The sequence below is a fragment of the Larus michahellis genome, chromosome 4 (assembly GCF_964199755.1).
Source record: "Larus michahellis chromosome 4, bLarMic1.1, whole genome shotgun sequence".
NCBI classification, from domain to species: Eukaryota; Metazoa; Chordata; class Aves; order Charadriiformes; family Laridae; genus Larus; species Larus michahellis.
The window spans coordinates 75,996,304-76,017,796 of NC_133899.1; the positions used below are offsets into that span (position 1 = coordinate 75,996,304).

The 21,493-nt window shown below is 54.5% G+C and overlaps 1 protein-coding gene across 3 annotated transcripts in view; it reads right to left on the reverse strand.

Annotated features, from left to right (window-relative positions):
* The window catches only part of DUSP8 (dual specificity phosphatase 8), a 43,347-nt gene that overhangs the window by 17,122 nt on the left and 4,732 nt on the right, over positions 1-21,493 (reverse strand). For all 3 annotated transcript variants that reach the window (XM_074585683.1, XM_074585685.1, XM_074585684.1), the window contains exons 2-3: positions 10,855-11,261; positions 4,367-4,505 (exon numbers count right to left, since the gene is read on the reverse strand). In XM_074585683.1, coding sequence (XP_074441784.1) covers positions 4,367-4,505; positions 10,855-11,085 — 370 coding nt within the window. In that variant the 5' untranslated portion in view covers positions 11,086-11,261. The remainder of the gene's footprint in view (positions 1-4,366; positions 4,506-10,854; positions 11,262-21,493) is intronic.

Sequence of the window (21,493 nt, forward strand, 5' to 3'; positions counted from 1 at the left end):
ACTGCTTTTGCACCTGCCTAGCTCAGCTTTTTTCATTTATTTTCTTTTTTCCTCTGAAACAGACCCAGCCTGACATGTTTCAAGAGGAGCAGGCAGCAAGAGAGATGTGATGCTGGAACGTGGCTTCAGACTGACAGGACATGCAAAAGCATCACAGTATTTTCAGCCAAGGATGCGCAAAGTCATTCAGCTGCCCTGGTGTTTAACCTCCTTTTAAGACTGTCCCTATGCCTAAAAAAAAAAAGTGCTTTTTCTTTTTTTTAAATTAAAATAATCTGTCCCTGAGTGCTTCTTTCTAAAATAATTCCAGCCAGTGCTGAACCCACTCCCACCTGGGCAGCTCAAGTCAGCTCCTGCAACGGAAATCCCCTCCCTGCTTTTCAGTACTTCATTTTGTCTGCTCTGAAGTCACTTGCCTTTGGTAGATTCCTCCAAAATCCCCCAAATCTAAGCCCTCTCTGGATCACTGCTGAGAGGCAATTACAGCTCTCCCCGGCTGCACTGGCTGGTTGCGGCACCACCAGGCTGGAGGGGACCTGGGTCACGGTCCGAGGCTGCGGAGGCCAGCCTGCTCGCCGAGGAGGAGGATGGCAAGGGGAAGGCTGGGAGGGATTTCTCACTGATGATATTGTTACATTCTTTCCGAATCCTGGGAGTAAACAGACGCTCCAAATTTAGAAAGAACAGGACTGGAAAATTTAAACATTCCTTGAAGAATTGGTACAAAAGGAGGGGGGGGGGGGCTGAAGATGATCTCACACGCACTCCCGAGCCAGATGAAAAGCTCATGACTTGAGTTCAGAAAGCAAGCGAGGGGCCTGTTTCAGGTCGGAGCGTGATATCGCAACAATAAAGCTCCCCCAGCGCATGAAACCACCATGAAAAGAGCCTCTGCCATGCAAGGGGGGGTCCCAACCCCAGCGGTCAGGGCTGCTGGGACCACTGCTGCTGGCCACACTTTCACCCTGGTTTCATCTTTGGCTTTGGGCACAGGAGAGAGGAGCCCAGTGCTCGGCTCAAGGACCAGGGGTAGGGACGAGATGGGTGCCTGAGCATCATCTGGACGAGCATCCCAAGCCTTTGGCTGAACACGAGCAAAGGAAGATCTCCCCACCCTCCGCTGCAGCTGGACAAATGGAGAGGAGCTGGTGAAGCTCAGCACCCAGCAGCTCAGCACCATCCTACGGCTCTGGCCAGGCTCCAATACAAGAGCTGGCACGCAGGAGCCATCAGGGAGCGATGGAGCCAGACCGCCGCTGCTGCTTCATAAACAGATAATGGCTGTTAATAAAAACCAAGTGGGAGTTTGCAGAGGGGAAGAAGGAGGGGGGGGGGGGGGAACAGAAAAAAAAAAAAAAAACAAAAGGAAAAAATAAAGGGGGAAAAAAAGTGTGTGGGGGGGGAAAGGCAAAAAAAGCGCGAGGGTTTGTGCTGAAGTAAACAAAGGTTAAAGAACAGTCAGGCTCCTGCAGGAATAGCAGAGCTGGGCCGGGAGGGAGGGAGGGGGCATTACGTAATGCAGGAAAAATGTTGGCTCCATTCAGTTTTCCACCACTTCATGTGATGTCAGGAAAACCATATAAATCAACAGGCTTTCTGCTCCCACGGATGGAGGGCAGCAAGCAGCACTATTTATACTTACACAATTAAAAAAAAAAAAAAAAAAGGGAAAAAAGAAGACAAGCCGATGATTTCCAAGACTGGGAATAATTGACTCAGATTCCTCCTTCCCAGCCCCACTGGAATCGCTGCTTCTGGGCTGTTAACCCTTGAGGGGTCCCCACTGCTGCTCCTGCCACCCCCAGCCTCCCTGTCCTCGCCCATCAGCCTCCACCAGCTGCTTCAAGGGTCTGAAGGACGATGGGGTGGAGGTGAGCAAGAATGGCCAAGCACGGCATTTGGACAAGATGGGGACGCTGAGGCATATGGACATGCGTCAACCCTGGAGAAACATCTGCTGGGGCTGAGGAGAGCTGGGGAGCATGGAGGGGCTCAGAAGGTTTTGGGGCTGCGTAGGGCCGGCACATGGGTTTGGGGACCCTCAGGATGGGGTTCCCTGCCGTGCTGGCATCCTCTTAGGGACAGGCTGAGATTTCAGGGCAGGACCCTGAGATTTTGGCAGCCCTTGTCAAGCCCAACTCCCCACTGGGGTCACAAGCCACCTCCAGGGAGGACCCAGGCACCTCTTCTGGGACAGAGCATGGGCTGGGGCAGGACAAGGTGCCTGAGCCTGCGGCGGACAGACCAAGGGGTTAAACTCCACCAGGGCGAGGGGTCAGAATCAGGCCTATCCCACACATTCCCCCTCAGACCTCCCAAGAGCTGCCTTTAAAACAACCCGACTGCTGCCGACACCACAGGCAGGAGGAAGCTGCGCGTGTCAGCAAGCGTGCCCAGCCTCCCCCGGACGCTCTCCACAACCGCTTCCAGTCACGATTTCCATGTAAGATGCCGCCGCCATGACCCAGTGTTCTACATTTCGGTTCCCATTTTTTCCATGCCCACATTCCCCATCAGGCTGCGGCCCTGCAGCGCGTTTAATTGGGGAGGTTTAAGGTTTGATTGGTGCCTAAGCACAGCCACAGCCCTGCTTGGGGGTTTGGGCTCTTGCAGCCCCAGGAGATGTAAATGGCCGCTCTGAAGATGGAAGATGCGTGCACGCAAGTGGGGTGCAGGTTTGCTCATGGGGGGCTCAGCAGTGGTGATGCTGATGGCCGTGGGGGTGGCACATTGATGGCACTCACCCAGCATGGGGCATGCTGTGCATGCAGCTGGGGTGCACCACTACTACGGGGGTCCCCCAAGCCTCCCCTCGCTTTCCCAGGGAGGAGAAAGCTCTGGGGCTTTAAGGGCCACCTCAGCCAGCCCCGTCCTTCCTCCAGGAGGACTCAGGGGTAGGGGTTTGCAGCCAGCGCACAGCCCTGGGAAAGTGGCGGCGGGTTAGGGGGTGCCAAGGTCACGCTGCAAAGGCTGTTTCCTGACCCGTCCCGGTGACTAAGCAGGTTCCTTCCCAGATGTGACTGAATCCGCCTTCTCCTTCTCCTGCACCATGCATCAAGCCGTGCCCTTGCTTATGCCACGATGACCTTGGAGCCGCAGGCTTGGCTGCTGTGGCAGGCCAGAGGCGGCCGTAGCAAGCTCATGGCTGCATCCTCCAGCACTGGCCTCAGCAGAGCTCCTGCAACGCGGGCTGTGTTAATTAGCTTTGACATGATTTTGTGTAGTCACTGCTTGCTTTTGAAACCCTCGAATTGGGGAGTTTATTCCCGCTATTTCTCTGTTCTGCTCTCCCCATCACAACGCAGTTGCTCTAATTCAACAGCACTTACCCGTGCCTTGCGTGCGCCAGGCTCCCTGAATGCCACTTGCTTATGCCACCTCCCCCTTCACAACTACCCCTTCCAGGCTGTCACACTGCTGGGTTTGTGGGCATGGCTGCTCCCTCCATTCCTGCAATGCCCCAGCGACACAGAGGTCGGTACCCTGCGCCTCAGCCCCAAAGCAGTACACAGTCACCGCAGGATGAGGACAGGCTTGGGGAACAGAGATGATCCCCATCCCTGTGCTTTCGGCGCTATCTAGGAGCCTGGCTGAGCTCAGCGGGACCGAGGGGCTGTGTGGGGCAGTGATGCCCACCCCTCCATTGGCAGAGAGCTCGGGGGTGGGCGGCCAGCCAGGCAGATGCCCGGCCATCCCAGACGTGGGGAATTAAAGGCAGCTTTAACTCTCCCTTCAGCAGCTCACTGCCTCTTTCTCCTCCTCTCTGCTGGGTTGGAGCATTTCATTCATTGGTCTCCCATTTTGCTCTGCAGAAGGGCTGTAATTAGGGCAGCGCGTGCCTCCTCCTGCCTGCACACTTACACCCAGAGAACATCATCTCCAGCAGACCCTGACTCACCCACTGGTGACCCTCTGCCCCCGCCCTCCTTCCCCTTCCCAGCACATCCATGGATTTCTTCTCCTGCCCTCCCTTTAACAGCAGCAAGAGGGAGCAGAGTGCCTGAACCGGGTCCAGCTCTTGGCACGTTCACCAGGGATGAAGCAGCGCAGGGATGGGAGAACGAAGGGCAGCTTTTGGGTGGCTGGATCCATGCCATTGCGACCCCTCCGTACCTTCCTCTCTCATTTCCCCTGGCTGGCGGGCACAGTGGTGGGGAACTGGACAGTGCAAGGAATGAATGCATGGGCAGGACCCAGCGATGCCAGCGTGGGTCAAGCCTCCTCAGTCCACATGCAGGGCTGCCCTCTGCCACCACAGCCACCGGTAGCTGGGAAAGTGGGTGTAGATGGACACACGTGGCCACAGCTCCGTAACTCCAGACTAAGGGCATGAGTGCCAGATGAAGTGCCAACCCAGGGTTCCTACCTGTGAGGATGGAGACACTGTGGAAACAGCTGTCCAGCTTGCCCAGGAGGATGGAGAGGAAGCTGTCGGCAGCCAAGCCGGTCACATCCCGCGTGCTCTGGTCGTAGACCACGACGTCCTGGTGCTCCTCCGCCTCCACCTGCAGGGGAACGGTGAAAACTGGGTGTCAGAGAAATAGGCTGAGCACTGAGGATGCTGCTGCCCACACCACCATGGGAAGCAAAGCTGAAGTTAGAGGTCACACCATTGGAAAACACCAGCTCCATGCTGTCCCCACAAGCTGGCTTTGCTCACCAAATGAAGGGTCCAGCCAGACTGGGACTCTGCTCCACGGCTACAAGCAAGTGTGTCAATATAGATGCCTGCTGGAGCAGCCCCAACTGTGAGCACTTTTGAGCATCCTACCCAAACCAGGGTCACTCCTGCCCATTGCCCACCCTCAGCTTGCCATTACTTAACCGCATTCCAGAAGTCACTGTGACTTCTTCCACCACTTCCTCCCCACCCAACCTTTGCCTTCAGCCTGGCTGGTGTCACGGGGATTTGAGGGTGGTTCTGCAGGCAGGGGTGGTCCCAGCACAGCCCTTGTGCTGCAGCTGGAGTGAGTGGGGCTGGAGCGACAGCTCTTCAGGGCTCAGCCTGGAGACACTGTGCCCAGCACAGTAACACCTCTGTAGGGACTACCCCTCTGGAAGCTCAACCCAAAGCTGCAGATCACCCCTGAGGGCTGAAGGAGAAGGATAATCTCTTCTTTAGCTCTGTGGATGTTCAAGGGAATGCTCTTCCTTCTGTTTGTAATGCATGGTGGGGCTTGCACATGGGAGAGATGCGCTGGGGTAGAGGGAAAGCAGCTCCCGGGTTGCTCTCATGTGACTTTACATGCCATACAGCCCTGCTGCCACTGCAGGTCCCCAGGGCAGGTGGGATGGTGGGGTACCCTGCAGTCAGGCAGCTGTCTGCAGGCAGGAGCCCCCCCCATGCCTGGATTGCAGCGAGAGCATTCAAGGCGCAGCCGGCCGTTCCTATGTCTACCTGAAGGTCTGTGCATGAAAAGAAGATAAAAATCCTTGCAGAGGCATGGCTCAGCGCATTCACTGAATAGCCTGATGGATGGCATACGCTTGCCTTGTGAGTGCCTGCCCTCCCAGCCGGCGGGGTAAGGCACATCCATCACTCTGTGGGAGGAGGAGGAGGCAGCAGCGGACAGGGAGAGAGGGTCTGTGTCCCTGAGCCGCTCTCTCCTCTGGCTTACATTGGAGTTGCCCATTTCCCATCCCCTGCCCATCCCTCTCCGAAATCCCTTTAGGAGACCACTTGAACTAGGAACCACTCATGGACATCTGCCTCCTTTTGCTGTCTCATTGCCATGCGCTATCTTATCACCACAGCAGATTCACTCGGGGTTGCTGTCGATATTAATGCTGCTTCCACACCCTGCTGCAGGTACTTCCCTGCTCGGCAACGTGAGTGCCATCCAAATAAAACTGCAGGGTGCACCAATTTAGCTGAGCTCATCACATCTCCTCGCCGCAGTGGAAGGACGGCCCCGCACCAACAGAAATCCCTGCCGGGCCACCGCGTGCGGCTCTGCAATAGGAAGGGGGGAGCTCAAAGGAGCCTGCACCCGGACATTGGAGAGCAAAACTGGCCCCGCAGGTCAGTGAGATGACAGGAGGGATGAAAAGGCAGCGGCGGGATGAGAGGGAAGAGAAAAGGATGCAGGAATTTTAAAACAAGACACTGAAAAATGACCAAGGCCACCTGGGGGTAAGACAGCTGAGGATCTACCCCAGCATCTCTTCCTCGGCCATCCCCAAAGCAGGACTTTTGCAGGTGGCCATCCCAAGCACAGCTGGAGGGAAACACAGTGGCTGCCGAGCCAGCTCAGAGCCTGGAGCCCACCAGTCCTTAGCAGGGCCACTATCCCTTCAAGCCCCCGTAGCACACCCCTAGCACGTCCTGAAAATCCAGTCCCCAGCCTGAAGCCCCACGCCAGCAAAAGCATCTCCCCTAAAAGCATGGTGAGGCAGGGACCAAGCTGCAGCAGGGCAGGGGCTTGTCCCGGCTGTGCGGTCCCGGCCATGGTGGCTGCAGGGGAGATACCAGCTCTGGTTGAGCAGAATTATCCCACAATAGGATTTAGTGTTCCCTTCGCACGGGGAGGCTTTGTTTGGGCCATTACTGCAGGGTTGCTGAGCGACGGCAGAGATGTGCGACACGGTTTACATCTTATTAAAGTTATAATGTTTCACTCAATGTAAATGCCAAACAAGTGCCGGCCTCGCATGGCCCGGCTGCAGAAAATAAATACCATGCTTGCTGGGGTGAGGACGCCTGCAGGATGGTCCCGAGGAGCCCTCGTGGAGCACACAAGGAGCCTGCACCGTCATCCCAGCTCCTTGCCACAAAGGGAAATGAGAGGGAGATGTTTAATCAGGTCCCATTAACCTCATGCATTCCTGATACGTAGGGGAAGGCACTGCACTGTCTCTGTCCTAAAACATATGGAGGTTAAAAGCTAACTGGGCCAGATTCCTGCCTCTACCAGGGGCACGGCTGACAACGGAAGAGTCCCTCTGAGGAGCAGCACCTCCATGGTGAGGGCTTTCCCATGGGGGTTGCCCATCACCCCAAGACTGCTGAAGTAACCAAACCCCCAGGCATCACCCTCCAGAAAGGGTCCCCAAATCCAGCCAGCAAGGGACAGTGGGGCCAAGGCACAGCAAGGCTTTTGGCCCCAAGTAGATGTTGAGGGGGGCTCGCAAATCTGTGCCTGTCTTTCTTTGAAAAGCTGCTGGCCCACCACAGCGCCGGAGGTACCCCTGGGCACCTCCCCAGGGCCAACCCCTCCCCTGCTAGCATCTCAGCTGGGGGAGATGGCCAGCTTGGAGCAGGGACCACCCAGCCGACAGCTCCAACCAAACCCCAGCTGAGACCATCCATTGCCTTTGCAAGCCCAATGCTACCCATCACCATCTCCAGCTCTGGATGGAGGTAACTCCCTTACGGACATTTGGTCTTGGGCACTGGGTGGTTCAAGGCAGTCCGGGTCCCTGCTCTGCCTCTCCGCAGCTGCCAAGCAGGGATAATGATGCTCTACAGGTGATCCAGGCTAAGATAAGAGTGAGCTATTCTTATCATCCCAATTACTACCGACATCTCAGTCACATATTGTTTCAAAACACAGTGAATCACCCCACTGAAATAACAGGGCTTCCATCAACATAAAGAGCAGCCAGGCACATGGCTCAAAACTAAGCCCAGGCTTTCCCTCAAGCAAAACAGCTGCTTGCAGAGCCATGCTCCTAACGCAAATAAATAAATATTCCCATCGCCCAAAGAGACCCTTGTCATGCCTCAAACTGTGGCTATAGCCGCCCTGGAGATAACTACATTTCAGGAAGTGAGAAGAGGTCGAGAGGTGGAAAGACTTTCCAGGGGGATCTTGAAGAAGTGAAATTTTCAGCATTTCCCCTCAAGAAATTCTACTAAAAACCCCAAGCAAGAATTTCCCATAACCTCTGCCCCCGAAGCTGCACCAGGGAGCTGAATTATTCCAGTTGTTATTGGAATTTATTATGGGGATAATTTATTATTGTTGATACTGGGAGAAGGGTTCAAAAACAAAACCAGGGCGCTACACTGGTACCATTTTTGTGCAGAGGGCTACTATTGCTAATTGGGAAATAAATTGCTGCTGCAGTTTCCCAGCCGGGCACCATGGGAAGATGCACACGCCCAGTGGGATGCGGTGCACAACGGGGCTCAGGGAGCAGTGGCTTAGCTATGCCCACAACCGTAGACATATTTCATTGAAAAAACAAAGGGATTTTTATTTTTCCCATTTCTTTTTTTTTTTTCCACCAAATGGCCCTTTCCTTTCCTTGCACCAAAAAAGCCGGGAGCTGCTGTTATCCCACAGCATTGCTCCAAACAGCAGCATCCAGAAGCACCGTTAATGGTACCCTTTCTTAACAGTGCTATGGAAAAGAGGGGTGCGAACACTGGGAAAAGCAAGTTAGACAAATGCTCTCATCCCCCCTGCCTGCGTACATGGAGCAGAGGGGAGAGCCAAGTGGGGTTGCCCAAAAGCTTTGCTCTATATCAGCCCCTGCATGCTTCCTCAAAAGGCAATTGCCACTCCGGGCATCACCAAGCTGGGATACGCAGTTCGAACTCTCTTTGAACTGGGCAGGCAAGGAGGAGCAGGACGAGGTGGGGGCTCAGGGCTGTCCCTTCCCTGCCTGGGCAGCCCCATGTCGCTGCCGGCTGCCTTTGTCTCGGCAGCCCCGGCCGGCCAGGAGCAGGAAACGGGAGGAGGGCGGGAGGCCCGTCAAGAGGAATAATGGGGCTGGACAATCGCGCCACTGATGTCACCCTTCCTGCCATCTGCTCCCAACGCCAGCCATGCCCCCCGTCCCCCCCCCCGTTTCGCCCCACCGCCTCCCACAGCCCCGGTGTGGGGAGCCAGGGGCAGAGCAGGGCTGGGGGAGGGGGGGAATTGGCCAGCGATGGCAGGTGGAGGCACGGAAACGATACGGGGGTAACGGAGGTCTAAACCAGCTTTCAGCATCCCCCTCCAAGGGTCTGTGCACCTGGAGGCAGCAGACCATATTGATTTCTGGGGATCCCAAAATACGTCCATAATCCATGTGGCTGAAATCAGAGGTGTGGGGGGAAGGACGAAGGGGGAGAGGAGAGTTCATCACCCCAAAATGCAAACTCGCAGGTGCGTGCACGAAAAGGCTTGGACACCCTGAGCCACAGCTGCCAGCCCTGCTTTATGCCAGATGAGGATACGGCTGTGACTCCCCCGCTCCGGTTCCCCCTTCCAGCTTCCCAGGGCAAGTGGCTTAACCTCATAAGGGTGCCCTGAAGCTTAATTAATTCCCAGGCTGCGTGCGCTGGGAGAGCCAGCGCGCAAGCGGCGAGCGCGGCAGGGGCTGCGGGGAGCGGGGGCACGCTGCCGCCTGCCCGCCGATGCGCCGGGAGAGATCTCAGCCATACCGAAAAAAGGGAAAAATCCGTGAATTAAAGAGGCGACGCCTCTCCTCTACCCACCCACCTCAGCGTCCCTGGTTATTATCACGTCCCCGGCCGGTACCTGGACCATTACGCAATGATCCAGGAGCGGGGAGGAGGCGAGTGCCCCTTCCATGGGGACAGAGCAGGGACCCCTTTGGGAGCCGCTGCTCCTCTGCGGCTGCCGAGCTGCAGGTTTGCAGGCGGACGGCATCAGCTGACGTTAAGTCTTCCATGCTTCCCCCCCTTTCCCCCGTCATCCTCCTCTTCCTCCCCGCCCCCCCCCCCCGCCTTGCGCATCGCTTGTGCTGCTGCCACCGCTCCACGTGACGGCGGCCACTGCAGAGGTGACCCTCGCCGGCAGGAGGGCGGCCGCGCCGCTCTCCCTCCCTGGCTGGCGAAAAACTGATTATTCTGCTTTATTCTCCCGGGGATTTAAGAGCAGCTAAAGCCGTTCAGGAATCAGTTCCTGCAATCCCCTCCAAATCGCCCAGCCCGCAGCATCCCCGCCGCAGATTGGCGGGAGGCCGCCCCCCCCTCACCCCCCCTAGCTGCCAGCCCCCTTGATCCCGGCGGGGTGATGTCACCGGCAGCCAATGCGGACGGCGGTGGCTTCGCGGGGCGGCGAGGGGGGGACACACACACCCTGCAGATGGCTCCAGCTGGGCCCAGCATTTGATTAATCGCCTGAATTACCCTCGCTTTGCCATAAAATTACAAGGCGGGAGGGGGGGAAGCGGTAAAAGCGAACCGGCGGGAGGGCGGGATGCGACGGCAAAACACCCTCCGGCTCCGTCCCCCCGCCCGGCACCCCCCGGAGCACCACCCCCCACCCGGCAGCATCTCGGCAGAGGGCAGGACCCGGCCGATGGCACCGCGGGGGCACCCGGAGCACTGCTGGCCGGGGCTCCAGCCCAGCTCCGTGGCTTGGAGCCACCTCTATTATTTAACCGGGAGCGATAGAGAGAGGAGCCTGGGAGAGATAATATGCCATGACACCGGATAAGAGCTTCTGGCGTCACAGGGGAGGAGGATTACATGTCCCTGAATGGAGTTAGAGATGACAGAGGGGAGGGGAAGAGTTTTTAGCAGGGGATTAAGCTTACAGCTCCAAGAAGGCTTTGGGGGAGTTGTTTGCTGACGTAGGACAAGTCCGAAGGCTGATATACCTGTTAGACTTGCCTGGGAAGGGCTCCTGGAGCAGGGAGCCACATCACTGGGGTGGGAGCAATGAACAAGTCCCCGAGGACAGCCCTGTGGCTGCATGAGCTCACGCTCCAGCTCTCCAAAGGGTACCAGAGAGATGCGAGCAGATACTGGGGTCAAGGGATGGAAGAGGAGGGTGCACATACCAGGCATAGACCAGTCCGTAGATGCCAGTCTGCATCCCACCCTCACCCTGCTCCTTTCTACTGGTGAAAAGGGTGTGAGCATCCCCCAGGAAAGATGAGGGCCAGATCCCCTACCTTCATCTTGGAGGCAGGCTGGATGAGCTCGGTGATGGAGACCTTGTCCTGCTGGAGCCTCCTCTTGACGAGCTTGGAGCAGCAGATGTTGACAGAGCTGAGGACGTGCCAGGAGTTGTACTCCACGAAGGAGCGGCTGTCAATGACCAGGGTGCCCTCCGCTCCGTTCCTCAGGAGGCTGGCCAGCTTCTTCGGATCCATCACCTTGCGTGGGAGCCTGTCTCCAGCCATAACGGGCCCGTCCCCTCTATGGCGAGTGGGGGGCAAGGGGCGGAAGGGCAGGGCAGGGACACCAGGACCCGTCTCCCCGAGGGGAACGAGCGAGGGGATAAGGGGTAAGCAGGGCAGCAGCCGTCCTGGTCTCCTCACGCTGCTAACACCCAGGATGCCAACTCATTGTGCTGAACCTGGAAAGAGAGGAAAGGAAAAGATGACCTGTCAGCTGGGCAGGACACGACACTCATCTTGGGCCAAGTCCCCAAGGGCTTGGCCTTCGGAGGATGCCTTCAGAAGAGTGTAAGAGTGCAACAAGCCACACTTTCTAGGTATGTTCTCCCAGCCCGTGGGCATCTGTGGCTCCCGAGCTGCCCAAGCCAGAGGTTTTCTCTTTGTATTTAATAGCCCTCAGTGGAGCTTTCTTCCACAAATTTGTCTAATTGCTTTTTGGAAGCCATGTCAGCTTTTAACAGGCACAGTGGCCAGTGGCACGGAGCGGAATGGTTTGCCAGCTACGCTGAAGAAGTCCTTCCCCTGGTTTGCTCCCAGTCTACTAACCAATGGCTCCTCCAGGTGATTCTTACTACTTGCACTGGAAGAGGCCACGCATGTCCATTCTCTAATCGCCTTCCCCACAGTTCTCACTGCGTTTAAACCTCGTTTAAGAGCCTTTCAGGTCAGAGCATCTATAGAGCTGCCTGTTGCACAGACACCTTTTGCCCCCCCAGCCAGCCCTGACGCGCCGCGTTTGAGAGGCAGGCACACCAGGGATCTGCACGGGGCAAGATGTCTCCTCCTTTCCCTGTTCCCAGCCCAACAGCTCCTCACAATCAATTTGCTTTTCCTGACCTCTGCTGAGCACAGAGGTAATGGTTTCACAGAAGCAGCTTAGCTCAGCTCTGAAGTTTTGCTGCTGCATGGTAATAGCTAGTTCATGGCCCATCAGACACCACCAAATCAGGTTTGCTCACCCATGTCCACCACTCCATACTGGATTTCACCTGTCTTTTTATCAGCTTGCTCATGGGTATCTTGCCAGCTTGCCTCATGGCAAGTCAAGAGAAGATGACCTCTCTTGAAAGCCAAGAAGCCAAGGTGACCTTCACGCCTGCTTTCAAGAAACAGGTCAGGCATTAGGGCAGAGTCCCTGGGGAAGCTGTACTTGGACCAAGATGGCCGTGAAGTGGCTACCACTTTTCAGCATCTAACTTGCACAGACTTTGAAAGGAGGTTCGTATACAGGGGCACATATCTGGGCTCCATCCTAGAAGCTGAGGAGGGTCGAGCCTGGTGCTCTCTGAAGTGCAACCAGAAGAATAAGCTTCCTCCATGCCCAGCCCATGGTGTCTGCAAGAGAAATAGGCAGGCTGGGGGACATTCACCTCAGGGTGTCTTCTTAGGTTTTAATGGCACACGTCATTGCAGGCATGCTTTAATGGCATTAGGTTTTAATGCCGCTGCAGTCATTCAGAAAATAAGCCTGGGCTATTACCAGGCTCCTCTTGTTCCTGCCAGACGGTGTTTTAGAGAGAACCCACAAGCTGTTCCATGGAAGCTTTAATGCATCTAAATTAGGAAGACTATGAATACCACGCCTGAAAAGGCAGCGTAAAGATTTTCATTGACTTCTGCAGGGCCAGGATTTGGTCCATGGACTAGAGGAGGCTTACGAGTCACCCTGATCCGAGTAAGCTTCTTGGAAGCTCCTACACCTGAAGGTAGGAGCCTGCAGTGCAGGCACCTACTGCAATGGTAGCTCAAGACACAAAAGAAATGCTTGGGTAGGACATGCTGCTGGGTGAAATGACAGGGACTTCAGTTACCAGTCACCAAACACAGCCAGCTTGCAGGAAAAGCACAGAATATGTGGATGGGGGTTCCAGCATTTGCTCTGGCTCATGACTCCAATATTAACAGCCCCAACTTCCCCGGGCTGCCAGACCTGCCTCCCAAAGCAGGGGGTAGATGTCCCAGGCTTCAGCCTCAGGGTCCAAGCTCCCAATATGAGGCCACAATAGGACGTGCAATCCTTCCCCGCCCCTGTATCACACCCCTGCTGCCACTGCCAATGTGTTCATTTAAACTGGGGGGGGGAATCCCTTAAAAGCTGCAATAGTGATGCTGCCCCCCCACCACCACCATCACAAAGCATTTTGGCAGCCCTGTGGCACTATGGCATCGCTGTCCCTGGCCCCACGGCGAGCTTGTTTCGCTCTGCGGCTACTCGCAGCAACTCCAATTAGAGCTGCCCCCTTGGCAGGCGGCTGGCGGTCCCCCCCCTGCAGGAACCCCACTCCCCCTGCCTCCCCCTACCACTCCTCCAGGGGGGCTTAAAAATTGAAACAGTTCTAATTAGGGGGTCTGAGGGGGAGCGAGGCTGGCTCCTGCTGGGATATGACACACCTCATTACGTCGCTACCGCCTTGCCAGAAGACCCCCTGCTGTACGTTGGCTATAGAGCCAGGGCACTCAGAAAGGATGCAAATTAGCCAGCTTTCCCCCTTCGTCTTCCTTTCACACCCCACTCCCCAAATCACTTTCTGCCTCCCTTCCCCATCAGGACACCAGGCTGCAAATTCTCAGCTCTTCCAATTACATTCAAGAAATAAAAAGGGAATGGAGAGAGTCGACAGACAAAAAAGATGGGGACAATACCATGGCAGAGGGATGAGAGTGAAAGACTGAAGTGGGAGGAAGGAGTGATCTAATATGGGGGGACACATTGCACAGTACCTCTGGAGGTAACACAGCATCTGCTCTCCAGATAATGATCAAGGGGTAAACTTTGGGGGTCTCGGACACAAATAGAGAGGTCTGGGAAAGACAACAGATCCTTGATCGCCTAAGTACTCTGAGAGAAACCTGTTCAGAAGAGGCCTCCCATGCACAAACTTCTGGCAGAGGAACGGAAGCTTGGGTGGAAGAGACTGGAGAGGACAGACGAGGAGGCTTCCCACCTCAGTTAATAGCCACCCTCCTGCAGAACTGGATGAACATCCACTCCAGCACACCCAGATAGACCTAGTGGCATACACGTGTGACACATCAGCCTGGTCCCACTCCCAGCTCCACCCGAAAGCCATGGGGGAAGGCAGGGCATGGTTGGTCCAGTCTGCCGCTCTTTCTGGGAGCCTTTGTGGGGGATGGAGATGGTCTACTGACTGTGGTTGTAGGGAGCTGTAAACCTTGGCATTAGACCCAAGACACTTCTCTAAGAATATGTCCAGCCAAGTCAAAGGCAAACAAGCCACTCCTCTGCCATCAACCACAGGACATTTTGAAGCCAGACTGAGGGGTGGTGGGTCCATCCCCAGATAACAGGTACCCCAGGTACCAGCAGAAACTATGAGACCTTCACAGTACCTTGCAGGCTATGTGTGAAATGGCGTCTGAGAAGAACAAGCTCTAATGCCTGGGAAGGCTACCGGAGAAGGAAGGAAGTTGTTTTTCTGCTTCTGCTTAAATTGGTCAAAAGGAAAATAGAAGGAACAGGCATAGCCATGGAGCACTGCTGAAGTAAAAGATCTTTTCACCACGGTGACAGGAGACCAGGGGAAAAGGTTAACCTGGCACCTAAATTAGGGTTTCAGAAACATAGCTGTGTCCCTCTCTTATCAGTTTATTAAAGCCATCTTAATCTTCTTGAGTGTTCCTGAAGAACATTACCATAATCCTTTAATCCCACCTCTCCCTGGAGTGCCTGTAATGAGGAGATGGGCACATGGCTTAGCTGAATGGGGACAGCCAAGCAGGAGAGGCCACACTACAGCCAAGACTGGCAGAGCTTAGCACACAGGCAGGGCCAACTGCCCCCTCATTGGATCTCTGTCCCCGGCGTCACCTCCACAGATGTGAGTGTCAGGTGAGGGGTGCTGGCCACACGAATCACAAGTGTGACAGATGTGTGCGGCAAGCTGGGCTAAGGGCAAGTGTTCAACCTGGCAGTGACCCCCTTCCGGTCAGGCCAGGCAAGACAACAAGAAAAGCCAAAATACACCCCAGCCTGAGTCTATCTGCGTGGCATGACAGACCACAGGAACGCATCCCCGTGCTGGCCCAACGCAGGTCACCAAGGTGGAGGCCACTTGCCTCAACTTGTCTTGCATAAGGCCCCCAGCTGAGAGATGTGCTATGGGAAGGTCACAGATCTGGTTTCCCTTGTACTGGAGACATCAACTGGAAGGCCAGCATGTCTCTGTAGCAACCATAAACTTCACTAACCGGTATGTCCACACTCTGCACCAAGCTAGTAGTTGTGTCCTGGAGAGCTCTACCCTCCACACACGGTCCAGTTGAGGAGATGCTCCCCTCGCTGCCTTGGGCAGGCCAGCTTTGCTCTGATCCCATGAAGACATTTCCATCACATAAGTGACACTGGATCTACAGCACACTCCCTGTAATGCTCATCCCAGGAGCACTCTCTGCTGGTGGCATCTCCACCTTGAGTTTACCAAGGGATAAGAGCACCACAGAGAAACGTCTGCTTGTTTATCCCCAGTAATCCATGAAAGCAGCTGTTGCAGAAGTGCCATCTCCACCAGGGACCCAGCAGCACTGAGCTAAGTGATCTGGCTTTTCCCCCTGCAGCCCATCTGGGGAAATATCCGTGTCCTCTGAGCCCTGCAGCAGGATGATGCCTGGCCAGGCTTCTCCATCCCTCCAGGTCAGCCTCACCACCAGCCCCAGGCTTCCCGCTGGGACGCTGGCAAGACCCCACCGTCCCCCAGCTCTCCAGACACTTATTAAGATGTAAAACGCAGCACTTTTGCCAAGCCTCCCATCCTTTTTTTTCCTCCCCATCCCCTCATTTCTTTCAAGTGCTTCGGCACTTAGCAAACTCCCCTCGGCAGGCTCATGCTGTTTGAGGGATTCCTAAATCACGGGCCTATTACTAATTATTATTATTTTGCAGCAGCAATCAGGGACGTGGGGCTCATTAACAAGTTAGCACCTCTGGTTTCCCTGGAAACCTGCAGCTGCCAGGCAACGGCTGTGTCTCCGGCCCGAGGCAATGCTGCTGCAGCGCCTTGGGCTCACTCCCGGAAAGATGCCTGGGTCCTGCACAGGCTGATGAACCCAGCTTAACAAATGGGATGGGGTTAGGAAACTCCAGGATGTGTCTCCCTGCTCTCTCCCATCTGCTGCGAACCACAGCCTATCTAGTGAGCCCCTTCTGCCACTCACAGCATCATAAAATGTGTAGCAGCTTCTCCCTCCCAGTGAGAGATGCAGGCTTTCTCCAAGGGCGAGGAATTTGGAGCACTAATGATCCCCCGGGGTGGCAGTGGGACAAAGCTGTCAGGTGCCTGCAGTAGCCACTTTGGAGGTGATGTAACTGCTGATGATTTCTTAGCAGCTACTCAAGGTCCCTTTAAAAGGCAGCACAAAAGATTTCTCTGCTTGATGATGGAAAAATTGAGTTTTTTTGGGTTTTCTTTTTTTTGTTTGGTTTTGGTTTTTTTTTTGTTCTCTTTTGCTCCTTAAAATGAGGCTGGGAAACACCACTAACCACATCCACTAACCCAGATGTGAAGTCTGTTTGTCCACCTTTCTATGGTGGATCTCAAGGGAGGAACATGTCCCGAGCCCCAGTATGAAGATGCAGGGGAGACGGCAGTGTCATCTGCTGCCCTGCTCTAGCCCCACGAGACCCACAGGGGATTTTCCCAAGGCAGACAGAGGACTCCTTCCCACCCTCTCCAGCCTTATCCACGCTGATCTCACATCCCCATCTCTGCTCCCTACACACCGCAGGTGTCCTTTCCCTGGGATGAGAGCCCCTGCACACCCCCTCCATGCAGTGAGGGCTTTGCAAAGGGGCAGCCTCCCCTTCTTCCCCATCACATCACCCAGAGTCAGCCACTGCACCTTTGCCAGGGTTTCAGGCCCAGCTGCTTGCTGATCTCGTGATTTTTTTATTTTTTTTTTTTCCCTCCTCCTTTCTATGCCGCAGTCTCCTTTCAGTTCCTGTAGGCTGGCAGGAGCCTGGTGGGGAGCCCTGCAGGGAGCTGCACATGCCTGAGCAGCACCCACTCGCCTCCCCACGCCTCCCATTTCCCCTCTGCACCTGCAGCCCTCCCTCCAGAAGGTGTTTTCCACTGGAGGACGTGGCTGAAGGACCAGGGTGTCCTTCAGCAAAGTGCCAGATGGTGCATTCACACCGGATGAGGGACACGGCGTGGAGGCACGCAGCAGCCCTGGCATGGGGGTGGTCAGCCTTGGGTACGTGCCTGGTGGCATGGGGCAGCTCAGGGGCTGCTCACGCTTGAGCCGCAGACAGGAACAGAGGGGTGAAAGGAAAGGAGACGAGTGGTACCCAGCTGCAAGGGAGTCTTCCCCCTGCACCCCTCACCCCACAAGACAGACCGGCTCTTGTGGATACGGTTGAGCCAAGCGAAGGGGTCCCTCATCCCCTCCCACCACCTGATGTTGTGCCAGCAGCTTTGGATGGGCTATGACTGCAAATGCAATTGCCTCATAGCCTGCTTCCACCAAAGCCACCCAGGTGCATTTAAAGGATTTGCAAAGTGGTAATTCCTAGAAAAATTTCTGACTGAAGCCGAGGTGGTCAGTCTGGAGATCGGTCAGGAAAAGCCAACGGGGACAGCAGGGAAGGGAATTTAGCTGGAGTCTAGATGACAAGGCCAGTATCTCCTCCTCTTAGACTTGTGCTTTTAACATGATTTATATGGTTTTCCCCTTTAGTATAAACAAAAGCTTTTGTTTTAAAGCCTAGAAAAGCCAAGACGAAAGGTTATCCATGACCAGCCAGCCATTTAATCGCTGCCTTTGCCCACGCTAAGGATGGAGCTCCCAAGCACGCTGCTTTCTAATACCAAAGCTATCCCATTGCCATCCTCACCCTGCCAAGCCAAGAGCTGGCCAGGCTCTCATCTCAGAGCTGAAAGCACCTCCTGCTTTGAGCAGCTTGGCATACATCACAGAGGACATGTCACTCTGGAAGGAAATCTAGTCCTACTGATCCTTCAAGGGCCCTTGCTGCCCACTGCCTGATATCCCCATCAGTTGCTGCACGACCCCATGGGGCCAACAGGCTTATCTTGGGGATCTTCAGTAGCTTGTTTGTCTTTTTGCAACAAGAGCAGACAGAGGCAGCCCAGAAAGGTATGCAGTTAGATATTTCTGCAGGGCTGGTCCAGCTTTTTCTTCCTAGGACACCAAACACCATAAATACCTGCTGGGTGCATCTGCAGTCTCCTGGAGAAAGGGTCTCCAGGACCTGCGTACTATTTTCCCACAACACCTACATGCTAAGTGAAAGAAAGCACAGGATTAAGCTATGGTTTTTCAAGGCTGCAGATAAATACACCACCATTTCACTTCTTAAGGACAAACCCAAGTGACATGAGTTTGTCCATCTCAGCAGAGCACCAGGGACAGTCACGGGTGAGGCCAAGGCTGGTGAAGCAAGCACCTAGCAAACACAGGGGCAGTCCGCTGGCACCTTCCCAGATCAGTGTCATTAGTCCTCCATATTTAAATGACAAATAGGACCCCTGGCCTCACTGAAGAACAACGATATCGCTGCCTCCTGGCAGGTTTTACACAGTTTCTGACGATAATCAGAGCAAACTGAGGTGCAGGTGCAGATGCCAACACAGGTCTCCCAGCCAACAGAGGCCAATGTCCACAGTTACGCCACCCTATGCCTGCTGAAACTCTGGCCCTCCTTAGGAGACCCAGAATTTAAATCAAATGCAAGGGGCTATGCTGCTTTTCCATGGGATGAGACATCCACCAGGGCAGTAACACAGGCTTTGCAAGGCTTTTCTGACCTGGTTCGAGGCTTGCTAAATTTCCTATATGCACACAATAGATAAATTGCTCACAGGCTTGGGATGAATTAGCACTTGTCAGCTCAGTTTCTACCTCTGATGACAGCGACGAGGAGGCACCAACTCCAGGTTTCGAGGGGTTACCTTTATCTAGAAAAAACACACAAGACAGGCAAAGCTCAAGGTGATGTTCCTGCCCCACTCTCTCCTTTTCCATTGGGGGCTGTAATTCATTACCAGGTGGTTTTGTTCAGTTAATCTTAGGTGACACGGGGGTCAAACAAAGTGTTTTGCAGGTCTTCCTCCATCCCCACCAGCTGGACAAGCACATGCCCATTGACTACGCCGAGCCACAGCTTGCTGGCCAAATGCCATAGCTCTTTTTGTATGAAATCCTCCAGCCTAGCCTCTCCACTGAGACTGGGTATTGCATCATTTTGTAACATGGGCTTTCTCTCTTAACCTGTATCATCATTGCTCTTGTGGGTGGCAAACTAGATGAACTCATTCACTGGGGGAAACAAGCAGCAATATTCCCCTCCCCAGCTCCAGGCAGACACTAAAGCACGATATATGTATTTTTTTAACCCCAGTTTAAAAATACATCATGACATCCCAGAGATACATCATGACATCCACCCAGAACTTCAACATCCTCCAACTCGTTTCCACGCCAGCAGGTCTCGCTTATCCCTGTTTCTGCATCACACAACAGAAAGCATGGTTGATTGCTCCAAGCTTTGCCCCTTCAGCCCCTGGTTGACCCCTCAAGCTAAGTAAGATCAGTTCGGTCCTCCTCACCTTCCTGCTTGTCCTGCTGGACTCCAACAGAGCTCACGCTTATCTTTATATGACCTACTGCTGAATGAACCTTGCTCAGGTGCCAGACAAAGAGGCAGCCAAGCTCAAAGCAGAAGGGATTGCGAGGATGACACAGAATTACAGGCATCAGCATTCAGCAAGCAAGCGGAGAACACGCCGATCTATTTTTAATGGTACAATGCAAGTGCTTTACAAAAGGATGTGTCTGGGGAGATTCTGCCCAGTCAGAGATTTGCATTCGGGTTTTTTGCAGCAGTCAACTTCGCTCGGTGCGCGGGAAGCGTTTTGTCCCTTCACCACCCCATAGAATAATTCAGACAGCCCGGGCTCAGTTTCAGCTGGAGGCTTGTCCCTCCGTGTCACCTTCCTGCCCTGCCATGTCCTTCTGACTTTCCACGAGAAGCACTGAACCTGCGGTAAGCAATAAGATGTAAAGGAGAGCTCCAGGTTTGCTTGGCTTCTGGGTCTCAGCCCCGCTGAGCTAGCAAAGCTGCCGGAGACATCTCCGCGAGGTCCACCGACAGCAGCAAAGCAGTTAACGCAGTTTTTCACAGGCTAGCTCACAAGTCGGCAGTGCTGGCACCCTCTCCGCACCAGCCCTCTACTCAACAGCCTCAAGTGCCAAGCGAGGCTCAGGCTGTGCCCATCCGCTCCCCACGCAGGGCTGCCGGCCAAGGCAGATGAAGATGGCATGAATAACTCCACTCAGGCTATGGCTCAAGGAGGACCAGGCTGCCTTCGCAAGCTTGGAAATGAGGGTCGTTAGAGGCAATGCAAAAACAATCCGATGCTGTAGATGCTTCTTCGTTGCTTCTTTTCAACAGCCCCAGAGACTGATGGATCCTCTTTGTTTGGAGAAAAGATTGCCTGGTGTTACCCAGGAGGGGCTGGATTTCAATGGGAGACGTGCGATTTAAGCAGATGCAGGTTTAATGTGCGGGAAGGGCTTGACTCGCTTGACAGAAAAAAACCTGCAGTCACCTAATAAACGGACTGAAATTTCTACCAGAGCTTCTGCTGCATCAGCTGAATTACCATGTGCTAGCTTTAGACAGCAGCACTCCTCAAAGAACTAAATCCCTTATTGAAAAGAATCAAAAAAGGCGAGATGAAAAGCTGTGGATGCGGGCACACCGCGCACCTACGTGCTGGATGAGTAACGTGGGTAGGCAGAGATGATCCGGAAAGACGCACTGCATCATTACAGGGCTGGGGGAGGTGTGCTGTGGAGGGGAGGATGCCAGGGTCATGCTGTCATTGGAATCTCCATACGGGATCAAAGCAGTGGGCCACCTTCTTTCACGTCCCCTCACCATCACTGCCTAATAACAGGTATTTTACAAAAGCCTGGGAGAAGCAGAATGGTGGATATTTATGGAATAGTCATGGAATAATTTAGGTTAGAAGGAACCTCAGGAGCTCATCTCATCCAACCCCTCTCTCCCTTAAAGGAGAGCTACCATCAACATCAGAACAGGTTGTCCTGTCCTTCTGGTCACCAAATTGTTCCCAGTCATCAGCAAGCTCAGAAATTATGCTCCCCATAACTCAGCATGCAGAAATGCTACACAGAGAGCCTCTTTTGCAAACTGCGAGAGCACCCTGAAGGGCTCTGGAGAAATTCCTGAAGAACACGAGGTCTCTGCCCCAGGAGACCTGAAGGCTTGGTTTAAAAAAGGGACATTGAAGCCAGACAAGTCATGCACGCACACATCGGGGTGGGCAAACAGGAGGGCTTTCCACGCACAGCAAACAACATGGAAAAAAGCATAAGAGGAGTGGGAAGAAAACAGGGAATCAAGGAA